At 34.0% G+C, this 12,444-nt stretch overlaps 2 protein-coding genes and 1 non-coding gene across 6 annotated transcripts in view; 2 read left to right on the top strand and 1 right to left on the bottom strand.

Moving 5' to 3' along the window:
• The window catches only part of LOC129793448 (trafficking kinesin-binding protein milt), a 28,865-nt gene extending 23,771 nt beyond the window's left edge, over nt 1–5,094 (bottom strand). Inside the window, exons 1-4 of one of the 3 annotated variants that reach the window (XM_055833458.1) lie at nt 4,933–5,094; nt 4,236–4,845; nt 3,389–3,578; nt 1,869–2,078 (exon numbers count right to left, since the gene is read on the bottom strand). In XM_055833458.1, the coding sequence (XP_055689433.1) occupies nt 1,869–2,078; nt 3,389–3,578; nt 4,236–4,313 (478 nt within the window). In that variant the 5' untranslated portion in view covers nt 4,314–4,845; nt 4,933–5,094. Of the gene's footprint in view, nt 1–1,868; nt 2,079–3,388; nt 3,579–4,235; nt 4,846–4,932 lie in introns of those variants that run through there. The other 2 variants (XM_055833460.1, XR_008750919.1) reach the window with 2 other exon arrangements.
• Trnar-acg (transfer RNA arginine (anticodon ACG)) lies at nt 2,513–2,585 on the top strand. Its single transcript has one exon. It is a non-coding gene; the product is annotated as a tRNA-Arg (tRNA).
• A 210-nt stretch (nt 5,095–5,304) lies between the features above and the next one.
• Nucleotides 5,305–11,843, top strand: LOC129793449 (striatin-interacting protein 1 homolog). 2 transcript variants are annotated; one of them, XM_055833463.1, is made up of 8 exons: nt 5,305–5,502; nt 5,563–5,969; nt 6,042–6,217; nt 6,292–6,456; nt 6,531–6,676; nt 9,529–10,160; nt 10,235–10,839; nt 11,392–11,843. In XM_055833463.1, the coding sequence occupies exons 1-8, from the start codon at nt 5,443–5,445 to the stop codon at nt 11,727–11,729; spliced, it is 2,529 nt and encodes an 842-aa protein (XP_055689438.1). In that variant the 5' UTR covers nt 5,305–5,442; the 3' UTR covers nt 11,730–11,843. The 2 variants fall into 2 exon arrangements, with proteins under 2 accessions (XP_055689438.1, XP_055689437.1); XM_055833462.1 differs by having other exon boundaries at nt 5,307–5,502; nt 6,531–6,703.
• The last annotated feature ends 601 nt before the right edge of the window (nt 11,844–12,444 follow it).

Genomic DNA, 12,444 nt, shown 5'->3' with positions numbered 1-12,444 from the left:
ATCTCTTCCCTCCATCATAATTATATTATTCTAAAATTAATATTTTTCCTCTATATATTTTAATTATTTTATCAGTCACACTTTGATTAGCATTGTTGATGTTCGCGCGGGAGAAAGAAAGAAGTTTAATTGTGAATAAATAAAATACATGTAAGAGTTAAACTGTATAATCAAAGTGCTTTGTAGACAGCCATATGAGAGAATATTGTAGCCATCAGCCTTCGCATGATGTGAATAAACTCTCTGTATATGTAGTAAAGTTAAGGGTCAATTGTGTGGTCACTCTTATTCATAACTACCGCAAAATAATCAATACATGTGGCCTAAAGACTTCAATCAAGGTTCATAATATAACATAAAGTTTTACGTGCGAAATGTGTTGGAGGAAATTAATTTTACTTCACGCATTTCTCAATGAAAGGTTTATGGGAAAGGTGATATTATAATTTCATTGATTAATTCACTTGAAATAATAAACATTTATGTCAAAAACCTTTAAGAATTCTTTGAATTTAGTCAACAAAGGTACTTCATTCAACTTCGGATTGGCAATTCATTTTCATTCATTCATCCCAAGAGGGATAGATCCTCAAAGCAAATGTATTGTACAACAGTTTGTCCATACTTCAAGAAAGCTTAAGTGAAGAAAATTATTTATTTAGTGTCAGACGATAGAGCATTTGATAAACTAATGTTGATTTGTGGATTATTTATTTGTCTTAGAATATTTCTCATTAGGCAAGACAAATAGTAGATATTAATTTTAGCAGAATTCTAAAATAATTTCCTTTAGAGATAAAAAAATATACTTCTTTGGAAAATAGTGTTGACATTTCCCCCTACAAAATGCCAACAGAAGCATGATAACTAAAAAGAAGAAAATCAAATTTGCAAATTATGTGACTGAAAAATCAATTTCTTCAATTTCGTGTAAGAAGGAACACGATAGCTCCACATGAATTTCTAAAAGTAGAATGAAAATATTCTCTCTATAGCTGACATAGAGTGAAAGAGAGCTAAAAGACGCCTGGATGGATGGACAGAAATTCCAAAGATTTGGCATAAATCTTGAGTTTACTGTATACGATATGAATCATTTTTGCAAGTAATATTGCTCACTTATCTGACTCAATCATGCATTGAAGTGGTTAAACATTGTTCAACAAGCCACGAAAAAATGTAGTCAGAGAGAAAGGAAGTCCCCAATTATATTTATTATTTTCATACGCTCATCATATTTTCCACTTAATGAAGACATTTAAATTTTTCCACATTTGGGGAAAAGCTCAAAGAGAAATGTTTTAATTAATTAAATATAATAATAAAAAAACACATAGGTAGGTAATGTTATCTTTTTCACGGCGATGATTTTCCATTTAATTTTCTCGCATTTTTTTTGCAAGAAAAAGGAGGAGTATTTATGTATAAAATATTTTTTTCCAACAATAAACTCTCATAATTAGAGAGAAATGCATGCAAATGGAGATATTTTCTTCTTCTTGAAGTGTGGTCAATAAAAATTAAGACAAGTTGAAGATCATTTCTCGTTACAAACGTTAAATTTATATTAATTTGTAAATGTATGGAAAAATTGTAATGTAGACAGTGTGTGCAAAAAAAGAGAGATAGGTACCTACCTAATAAAATAATAAAGTACAAATAAGTAATAAAGATTAGTACGAGAATTGCCCGAGTGACCTCAAAAGAGAAATCAAGAAGACCCACTCATTTTTTTTAGGAAAAAAAAACTTTACAGTGATGGATTTTCTTTTCGCCCCCAAAAACAATCCAATAAAATCAATTGACGTAGAATAAATATGGAATAATAATAAAAGAAAGAAAGAAAAAGTGTCACAACGTGTACTCACGAAAGTAATTCAGTGTCTCACGGCACATGTCCTTGGACAGATAGAGTCCACCATCTGGCGTGGGAAGTGTTGGAAAAGGTATGAACCAATCTTCATTTTCATATCCCCCAAATTGGGTCAGGGAATCCGCTCTCAATTTATATTTTGGAATTTGTTCCTCAAGCAGAGAAAAGATCTCCACTTCGGGTAAACATTCCGAGCTGCACAGATCTGTTGGTGAAAGATCAAAATTTTTAATTAATCAATTATTCAATTGATGTGCTGGAAAATCATTCTAAAATCAATTTTATTGCAAACACACAGGGTCATTCAAAATATCTGTCATGAAAAAAAAATAGTTTTATATTTATTCAAGAATTCATTTTAATTACAATGTCCCTCTTCAAGATCTCTCATTTAAAATAATTTATAAAATAATATAGGGGAAACTGGGGATAATTTCATTAAAATTTAAAAAAATATTTTACGGATAGAAGATCACCAAAAGAGTCTTTATTAATAAAAACCACTCTCTATAACATCGAAACAACTCTTGTGAACTCAACTGTGATTTATTATTTGTTTTTATTAGTTCATGATCGTTAGATCAATTTAATTTGTCAGCTAAAAAAGGCAAAATATGAAAAACTCTACAGTGATTATATGGTCCTGTGGCGCAATGGATAACGCGTCTGACTACGGATCAGAAGATTCCAGGTTCGACTCCTGGCAGGATCGATTGATTTCTTTTTATCTCATTCATTTTTTTTTCCGAAATCAATCATCATTATAGTATAATCATGATTTTTTTTGCTTAAAAATCTCTCAATTATTGATAAATTGAACGTATGCCTAAGCCTAAAAAGATATGAAGATTTCTGTGCTAATTACAGCCACATTATCAGGAATTTTTCCTCTTTTTCTTTCAAAGAAAAAATCATTTTTTAAAATGAATTTATTAAAAGTGACGAAGGAATTTAGGAAGTTACCAGTAAAATGCCTTTCACATTACAAAGTGGTTAAGATAATTATCAAGGATTAAACAAAATTCTCAATAAAAGAAATTATCTGAATAAAAAAATACGGTTTTAGTGCCAAAAAGTCTACCTTCTTGAGCATCGAATTAAGGAAAGCGCCTCTCATTGTGAATTCAAGATGATATTTCCCACCCAAACTTCTTACGCAATTAATTTTTCTGGCAATTGCCGGCACTAACGCAAACCCCACGTCGTGAATCTCGTGCCATTTGGAGTCACGCCAAAATGCTCTCTCTGTAATAGTTTGTGTGTGGGTGCAGGGTAAAGGGGTGGCCCACCCAGTGTATTCAACTTCTCTCTCTTTGCGTTTTTGTAGTATTTTGGAGATCGATATTTTTCTATTCTATTCTATTCTATTCCGAGGTCATGCGCTTAAATTGATTTTTTTTTCACAGAGAGCGAGCTTTTTGGGGCGCACGAAATTCCACATTCACGTAGGGATCTTTTGGAATTAATTGATCTACCAAAAGGTTTTTGTTTTTTCAACACAAATTGGAAACTCACCTGTGAGGCATTCTGCATCCCGTTTTTGAACTACGTGAAATGAGGCGGATTGAATGAGACGCTTCGATGGCAATCCCGGGAGATGTTTCTTGATTGTTGTCTGCGTTAGGGGACTCAGGGCACTTCCTTCAAATCCACCAGTCCCACTACTTCCGCCCTGTCCGGCGGGAATCATTGATTTAAGCTCTTTCTGTTGAGGCACACACAGGAAAAAAAAAACAATCCGTTAAAACTCTCTGCTTCCAACTGGTGCAAAATTTAATCCGCAGGTGATAATTGAGGGGGAGAACACAAAGCTTCGACGGTATTGATAACACAAACTTTTACAGAGAAATAGCAAACAAAAAATGAGTGATGAAAACGTGTGGGGACTCATGCAACAACAGCTAAAGGTAAATTCTGAGTGATCATGTGCCTCATTTGCTACGAGAAACCTTTGGACTCATTTTCGCTTGTTTTCGCTGTGCTCGTTCTGGAAGGGATATGGATGATCCTCAGAGTCGTCCCAGAAGAGAAGAAGGGATACGAAGCAGGTCAGAGATTATTGAGACTGCAAAGCAATTGATGTATTTTTGTGCTTCTATTTTCAGATGCATTTCTCACACTTTAACTGTCGGTTGGTTATCCAACAGCTCTCTTTTAGCTTCCTCGTGCAGTGTCTCGTGAATCCCACAGAGATGGGTTTGAGGTCAGAAAGGTGAGGAGGGGTGTGTAAGAAAATTCTTCTTACAACATAAAAAAATCCCTTTATCCAAATTTCGAGGGAATTTTTTTCCTTAAGAAATTATACCTGATCCTCCCATAAGGCTCATAAATCTTTTGAGACACTTTTGCTTTCTCTACTGACCTTTTGGCAAAAGCAGAGGGAACAGAGGCATTTTTGCTCCCAAAAATGGACAACAGAATGCTTCCACAAGGTCTTCATCTGCTGTCCATCGCGGTGATTTCGCAACCTTCCCGCGGATTTGCACGTTCAAGTGGACTTTTATCGCAAAGTGGGATGTGTAAATAGAACGAGGGTGTTGGAAAATAGCTGAAGAAGATCTCTTCTTGTTTCTTTTTTTTTTGCCACTCAACACTTTTGGATCACGCACTAAAAATAACCATTCAATACATTTTGCACCCGCTTTGTACGGCGGAGCCCGATTGTCAGCCACCAATTTGCGTTGGATCACATCTCGGGCGCCCCAAGGAAGATTTTCCCCAACTATGCGTGGGTTCTAAGTCCAGCAAAAGGGTGGGAAAACCACCCAAATTTCCTGGAAAATACAAATCAACAATGCAAGGATTTTTCTTCTTCCACCGAGAAAAGCAGGTCAATCACACAACATCGATTAATTTCTTCACATCCGCACTGTCCTGCTTCCATTTTTGCATTCATCCATCACCTCCAGTTTCTTCTGTAGCCCATTGGGTGTCTAAAAGCACCAAATAGTGGAAAGATTTGGGGGAAAAAGCTTAAGCAATAACATGGGGAGAAAGAAGCAAAAGGAAAGCCTGTTATGTAAATAAGAGAGGAATCGCGGGTATTTTGCGGCATTTACCTCCAGTCTCCACTTTAACTATTTGCACGATTGTTTACAGCATTGCTCATTTAACTACACAACATCCATATAATTCACCTAATATTCCTATTTATTTCGCAATTTAACTTTTTCTCTTTTCTATTAGCACCAACAAAAAAATTTTCACACACCAACTGTCAAACAACGAGGGGTTATAACACTGCTTGGAAAATCAGATTCACATTGTGATTCCATATTACCTATTTATTAACCTTTCTTTTTTTTCTCGAATGTTTGAGCATACGAAAGGATTTTCTTATCAGAATTTATATACAAATTTAATGTTTTGTAGTCTTTGCAGTCTGAGAAAAATTTTAGCGTAAGAATTAAAATTAGAATTTACCCCATAGCAGGAGATTATTATTAATTCCTGATTCAGGAGAATCAGGATTCCGTGACATACCTCTGGAACAATAACAGTATTGATTTTCCACTTTCTACAAAAAGAAATTCGTTCTGTGCGGAAAAAGTGAATAATTTGGGGTGAAAATGGGCAATTCGGACGATATGTTGTCCATGAACAACCTCTATGAGCATGATTTGCATGATGTGAGTGAAAATTTGCGTGTGGAATATGTTCAAAATGTGAAATTTGTGTTTTTTTTGCAGAATGCAGAGAATCAAGATTGTCCGGATATTGTGTTCACCTACGATGATACTGATGGCCATATGGCCGAAATTGCAGAGCTCTACAGCTACACAGAGCATCCTGAGTTCTCGCGGAATGTTAAGGCATTCGAGGATCAAATGGAGTCCTTCAATCTCCCACCTAGTTGGCAGAAATTGTCTGACGAGCAAAAGAAATCAATTATTTTGAAGTTGATGGATCAGTTGGACATGTCAACAAAGAGTGTACGCATGAAGGCTGCTCGGTGCATCCTGTACCTAGCCCAGGGATGCTGGGCTGAGGTACAGTCGGACAGTGAACAGCAACAGATGGCACGAAGTAATGTAATGCTGCTGTATGAGATGGGAATCTTTTCGATATTTGTGGAACTTCTGAGTCTTGAGATAGAGTGAGTAGAGATGAATTATTATTTGATCCTTTTTTTTTATCCCACTCTGATTGATTTTCTCCCGTTTGGAAGGAATGCAACAACTGCTAATGTTGCTATGAGGAAGGTAGCAGTCTCCTTGGCGGATTCTGTGGATCTTCGTGTTATTCTATCAGTTCTCTACATCATCACAGAGGTCATCCGGAATGAGATGACTGGGGAACTCGAGGAATACAAGCATGTGGTTGAAAATTTCAGACAAGAGCTCCGTAAGTTGATTTTATTTTCAATTTATTCAACAGAGATTGTCTTTTCTATTTTAATTTCTATCTTATCCTTTCAGTGAATCCACTTGACGACGAAATCCTCATTGTAAAGCTCTTAGTGATGATTACGAGATTCTGCAGTGGATCAGCACCACACTTTCCCATGAAGAAAGTGCTGCTGCTCCTCTGGAAGATTTCTCTGGTCAGTCTTGGTGGCATGGAAACGCTCAAAAAGGCAAAAAGTATGCAAAGAATAACTTTCAAACCTTCCCCTAAAAATAAAGTCTCATTTCATGTACTTTCTTGTCTTCTGCAGATGAATACCGCAAAAAAGCGGGTTTGCCACCGATGACGGATGATACCCTGGAGGTGGGCAAGACAATGCGGGCCAGCACCCCGCCTGCCCTTGCGTCTGATATGATTGACAATCAGAATCCAAAGCGCAATCGTCCTTTCAGACGAGTACGTACGAACGATATGTTGCAAGAGGTAGAGAGATGCTTTCTTAGTTTTTCCTATCTATCCATTTTACACTTTTCTTAATCAACTTTTTTTCTCTATATATTCTCACAATTGCGCTGAAGAAACGTTATTTGTTTTCTTAAAAAAAAAACCAACAAGTTCACTTTTTAAGAAAAAAAAAAAGAAAAACATTTACATTGGAAGTTACAAAATTATTTCTTTGAAAAGTTCTCTGTTTGCAGTTTTGAAAAATCAAGTTTGTTAATTTTATATGTTCTCCAAGAAGATTATTTAGGAACGTACAGTGAAGAAGAAATTCCAATGAAAAACTTCTTTGCTGCATCTTCCTCAGAAATAACAACAATTTTTTTTCTGAATTTTATAAATTGGCTGAAAAAAATTTAGATTCATTTACAATACTTTTATATAATTATATCTCTTTCAAATTGCAATTTTTAGCTGAAATTCTTCTTTGGCGAATGGCAAATTCACACCCACATGACATTACGATTGTGAAAATAAGTCATTGTACCGTAAATAAGATGAGAAACCTTCATTTTTTTCTTATATTTTTTTAAAATTCATTTTCTCACCCCCAAAAATGTTTTTTTAGGACCAGAAAATTCCCTAAAAAATTCATTTATCAGTGTTTTCGTGACGAGAGAGTATGGAAAAGGAAAAAGTTTTTGAAAAGTTTTTTGAAGTTGAGAGAATCTTTGGAAAATTATGGGAATATACCCGCTTATCAATAAAAAAAAGACCCTTCATCATTAAAGAAACAATTTTGTTTTTGTATTAATTTTAAAGCAAAATAAAATTTTTTGAAGTTTTTAATTTTTAATTCGAAAAATTTATTTAAAAAAATTATTCGAAAAAACTTAAAATTCACTCTGTTCCCATAATTTTCTCACTGAACTCTCTCAATAATATTTTTTCACTCACTGCCCTATCCTCCTTTTTGGAATTTTTTTCTTTTAAAAAAAAGTATTTAAATGCATTTTTTGTGGATTTTTGTTAGTCTTTCCTTCATAATATCATTGAAAAAAATCTCAATCACTCCTTGCTGTAGATTTTTCCATTTTCACACCAATCATTAAATATTTTTCACTTTATCTCCTCTCTTAGTGCAGTATTTTTTTTTGCAAAATCTGTCCCTCATGTTGGACTTTTTTTATTTATTTTCATTGCGAGACACGTGAGAATATTTTGAGAAAAGTCCCTTCTCTATTTGGAAAGTACACTTGAAAGAAAAAAACAACACTGTAGTCGCTCTTTAAAAAAATTAACAAATTTCCTGTACTACTTCCCTTTCACTTAAAACACATTTCACACACACACACATACATTTCTTATCATTAAGAATATTTCGTGAATTAAAAAGGATGACTGTAAGAATTTTTTAGAGGTTGAAAAATTTATTTATTTTTGCAAAAAATTAAAAAAAAACTATTTTTTGCATCCTTTTTGATTCACAAAACATTTTTGCAATTAAAAGAAAGAAAATCATTATTTTTATTACAAAATTCTCTATATAGAAATGCCTTGGCATGACATGCCTGCAATTTTTATACATATTATATATTAACAATATATTTAACTTTTTGCAATAGATCACTTTTTATATTATGCGTCTATTTTATTCTAAACATAACAAACCAATGGTTCCCAGGAAAATTCGAGCATTTGAGAAATATTCGTAAATTGATTCCCATTTTTTTTTAAATCTCTTTAAATAAACCGATGTCGATAAATATAGTTAATACACTAACCATAAATTATTCTTACTTTGAAGATGCTATTAAGTTAATTTTTTTAAAATTTCTTCTTGAAGCCCTAATTTAATTCCATACGTAAACTTTCATTTTAATAAATTTAAAAGTTATTAATTTGAAAGCAAACAAAATCAGCTAAAAATCATCGATTTGTCGATAAATTTAGTCAATATACAAACCATTCATCCATTTGAGTCTAATTTATTTTGTTCTCTTGCAAAGTAAATTAATGAAGAAATATAAATAAAAATTTAATATTTATTATTAAATAAAAATATAATATTTATTAAATACCCATTTGCCTTAAACTGTTCGACAATCGAACTATAAATCATTGAAAAGCTAATACACACACCTAAAAAATATATAAAGTTTCTTATTTTTCAAATGCTTCTTGGGAATTTTTGGTTTTATTTTTTCATTAGTGTAATGATTTTTTTTTAGCATTTCGTGGTCATAATCATTTTATCTATATATATGTCGATTATCATAGTCTATTAGATGTACAAAAAAAAATCATTTTCCAATGAAACTTGACAAAAAATTATTTTATAAAAAAAAGTTTGCAAAAAGTTGTTGCGGGAGTTTATTAGGTGTAGAAATTTGAATATTTTTATATCACTCTTGGTTGTCTTGCAGAGCATTTACCGCTGTATTTTTTATTCTTAATTTTCTTTGATATAAAGTTGCCTCTTGAAAAGCTTCAGCTTATTGTAATTTTTTATCTCTTAATATAAATTATATTTTATTATAGAAAAAAATATTCACAAAAAGTTAAAAAAAAATAGGCAAAATTGTTAGAATTTTTTAAAATTATAGTTATTGATTTGAAAAATAGAATTTTCTCTAAATTTTTCCATGTTGAAATGGGGTGAAGGGTGGGAAAAATCGAGCCGCAAGGAGAAAGGTAATGAAAAGAAGAAAAAATAGAAAACATGGAAGATAAAAAAAATAGATGAAAAATAAAATAGAGAATCTTAGAATAGAAATTAGAAAATATTTTTTTGAAGATTTATTTTTGAAGATTTTCTTATAATATTTTTTTAACATTTAAAAAAAATTCCCGGAATGGATTGACAGAGTTTGATGAAGCAGAGCTCACTGGATGAGCAGGAACAGATCAACATGGACGTAGAGACGCCACAGTCAGAGAGTGAGGAGGAAATTTCGGAGTACTATCGCACTTATGACGATCCCACATCACTGAATTCCGACACATCGAGCACGGGCAATGGGGCTGATACGAAAATGGGGAATTCCAGTAAGCCCGATTGGATGTTCAGCCCAGAGCCACAATTGCGTGTTGCTAGTCGACTCCCGTGGACGCCGAAGGTGCGTCAGAAGGACATTGATATGTTCCTCACTGTGTCCAGGACTAAATTTATCGGGTTCTCGCTTCCGGATGAGCGAGGGAGTCTCGCTGGGCTGCCGCAGCCAATCCTTGAGAGTGTGAAGATACTAAAGAAGCACATTTACGTCAGCCTGGCAGATGTGCAGATAAAGAAGGAAGAGGAAATTGCACGGAATCCCGTGTCGACGTCTGAAGGGGAGATTGAGATGACTCCCGCGGAAATACTCTATCAAGCAATTCTTCCCAATCTCCCTCAGTGCATGATTGCTCTCCTCAAGATCCTTCTGGCTGCTGCACCAACATCCAAGGCTAAAACTGAAAGTATCAACATTATGGCTGATGTTCTTCCTGAAACAATGCCGTACGTTCTGTTAATTTATTTACTTTTCCTCTTCTGATAGATTTTTTATTTATCTCTAAAATTAAACATTTCAGCATTACTGTGACGCAATCAACAAAGCTGGGAATTGATGTGAATCGTCACAAGGAAATCATCGTAAAGGCCGTTTCGGCAATTCTTCTGCTCTACTTGAAGCATCTCAAAATTAATCATATTTATCAATTTGAATTTATGTCGCAACATCTTGTTTTTGCAAATTGCATTCCGCTCGTGCTGAAATTCTTCAATCAAAACATTACGGATTATGTAGGGAGTAAGAACACCATCCCAATAATGGATTTCCCAGCATGTGTCATTGGAGAGCAGCCGGAACTTAATTCTGACAGTATGGTCATTGGGGACTCAGCTCCATATTCCTGGCGCAACATTTTCTCGTGCATCAACCTCCTGCGCATACTCAATAAGCTAATTAAGTGGAAACATTCACGCATCATGATGCTGGTTGTATTCAAATCAGCACCAATTCTCAAGCGAACGCTCAAAGTACGGCATGGGCTAATGCAGCTCTATGTGCTGAAGTTGCTGAAGATTCAAACAAAGTATTTGGGGCGACAGTGGCGGAAGGTGAATATGAAGACCATTAGTGCAATCTACTCCAAAGTTAGGCATCGACTTAATGACGATTGGGCTTTTGGAAATGGTAAGTTTGCTATTTTTTTCCCCTTTCATTGCTCCCTGCTCTAGCTAGAGAACAATAATTTTGAAAGAAAAATTGAAATAATTTATGAGAAAGACAATCTATAATGGAACTTTTTTTTAAAATTTTAATCAATTTTTATTTAAAGTCATTTTTCATAACAAAAAAACTTCAAAAATGAAATTTCCATAAATAATTTTTAAAAAATCAATCAAAACAACTCTATTTATGGTTTTTGTATTGGCTAAATCGACGGTATAGAATCAGATTTTGATCACTTTTTGTTTTTAATTTATCTATTTGTCTAAAAATAAACAATTGAATAGTTTTCTGTCTTCTCTATATTTTTTTAAACTTAATAAATAAACCAAAAATACAATCGTAATCGATTAAAACGTTTGTGTATTGACTAATCATGCATTGTTTAAATTCGAAGTTCGATGAATTTGGTCAGATTTTAATCATTTTCAAATATATTTTTTTTTTATTTTTCTCTTTAAAAAAATCTATAAAGATTTTTAAAATTATTTATCTCGTTTATTTCTTCTCCTGAAGATCTCGATGCTCGTCCGTGGGACTTTCAAGCTGAAGAGTGCACCCTCCGTACGTGCGTGGATAGATTCAATAATCGTCGGTACCTTTCACCGGGGGCAAATGGAAGCAATCGCGGTGCCTCTGGGCAGGGTGATATGATCGATATTGACTGGGTGATTGAATTCTGTGCGAGTAGTCTGTATGGGAATCAAGGGCGTTGCTTGCAGACTGCAGCAGCATACAGTATCGACGATGTAGAGCTGACTGAGGACTTTAAGGAGCATTACCATCTCTGGCTTGAGGAGGAAGTCTACAATATGAACATCAATTGGGATGCTCTCATGGTGAAAGTTGAATAAGCTAAAAAAAAAATCTCATTTTCAATGCTTTTTTTTGTAAAATGCTGCCCCTCTTTGCATGCGGGCAAAACAAAAAAAACATACAAAATTATTAAATTTTAGTGTTTCCCCAGAGAGAAGTTGTTGACACTGTGGATATTTCTGTGGTTCTCCCACTATTGCTGATGGTGGTGGTATTAAGTGGGATAGATGATGATTTCTTCATTGATCTCTTTCGTCGCACGTGAATGAGGAAGTAGATACAAACCCCTAACAGTGTTGTGAGGATAATTGCACAAGATATGGCGACTTTCAGGGAACTCTCGAGGCTCCAGTAAGTGAATGTGACTTCATCATCATCCTGATGTGTAGCTACGTCTCTAGACATGTTGATTTATTTCTTCTTGTCTTCCCTCCTCCTCAGAATGTCTTCTTTTCTAAATTTTTAATTTGGTCACTTTAAACCGGAAAATTAAACTTCAATTGAACACTGTTTCGGTAAAACGAGGAGCTCCTCTTGCTGTAAGTACTTCTACACTTCTTTCAATTTAATGTTAATTCATTCAGAGTTGAAACTCTAAGAAATCTAAAACAAAAAAAACTTTGGGATTAATTCTTAACAGACGTTTCGATTTCGATGGAAATTTCTTCATCAGGCTACTAAAAAATTGAGCAAAAACTGTTGAATATTCCAAAAAAAAAGCAAAAACTCTCAACTTATCACATTCCACAGGAA

This window comes from Lutzomyia longipalpis, chromosome 3 (genome assembly GCF_024334085.1).
Source record: "Lutzomyia longipalpis isolate SR_M1_2022 chromosome 3, ASM2433408v1".
NCBI lineage: Eukaryota > Metazoa > Arthropoda > Insecta > Diptera > Psychodidae > Lutzomyia > Lutzomyia longipalpis.
Note: the sequence above shows the minus strand (reverse complement) of the source record. Positions and strands in the feature narration are given on the sequence as shown.

Bases quoted from the DNA above. Each gene is read 5' to 3' on its own strand.
- LOC129793449 (XM_055833462.1), top strand. From the start codon at position 5,443: ATGGGCAATTCGGACGATATGTTGTCCATGAACAACCTCTATGAGCAT. The intron at 5,970-6,041 runs GTGAGTAGAGAT...CCCGTTTGGAAG, and splicing joins CTTCTGAGTCTTGAGATAGA to GAATGCAACAACTGCTAATG. The intron at 10,840-11,391 runs GTAAGTTTGCTA...CTTCTCCTGAAG, and splicing joins CGATTGGGCTTTTGGAAATG to ATCTCGATGCTCGTCCGTGG.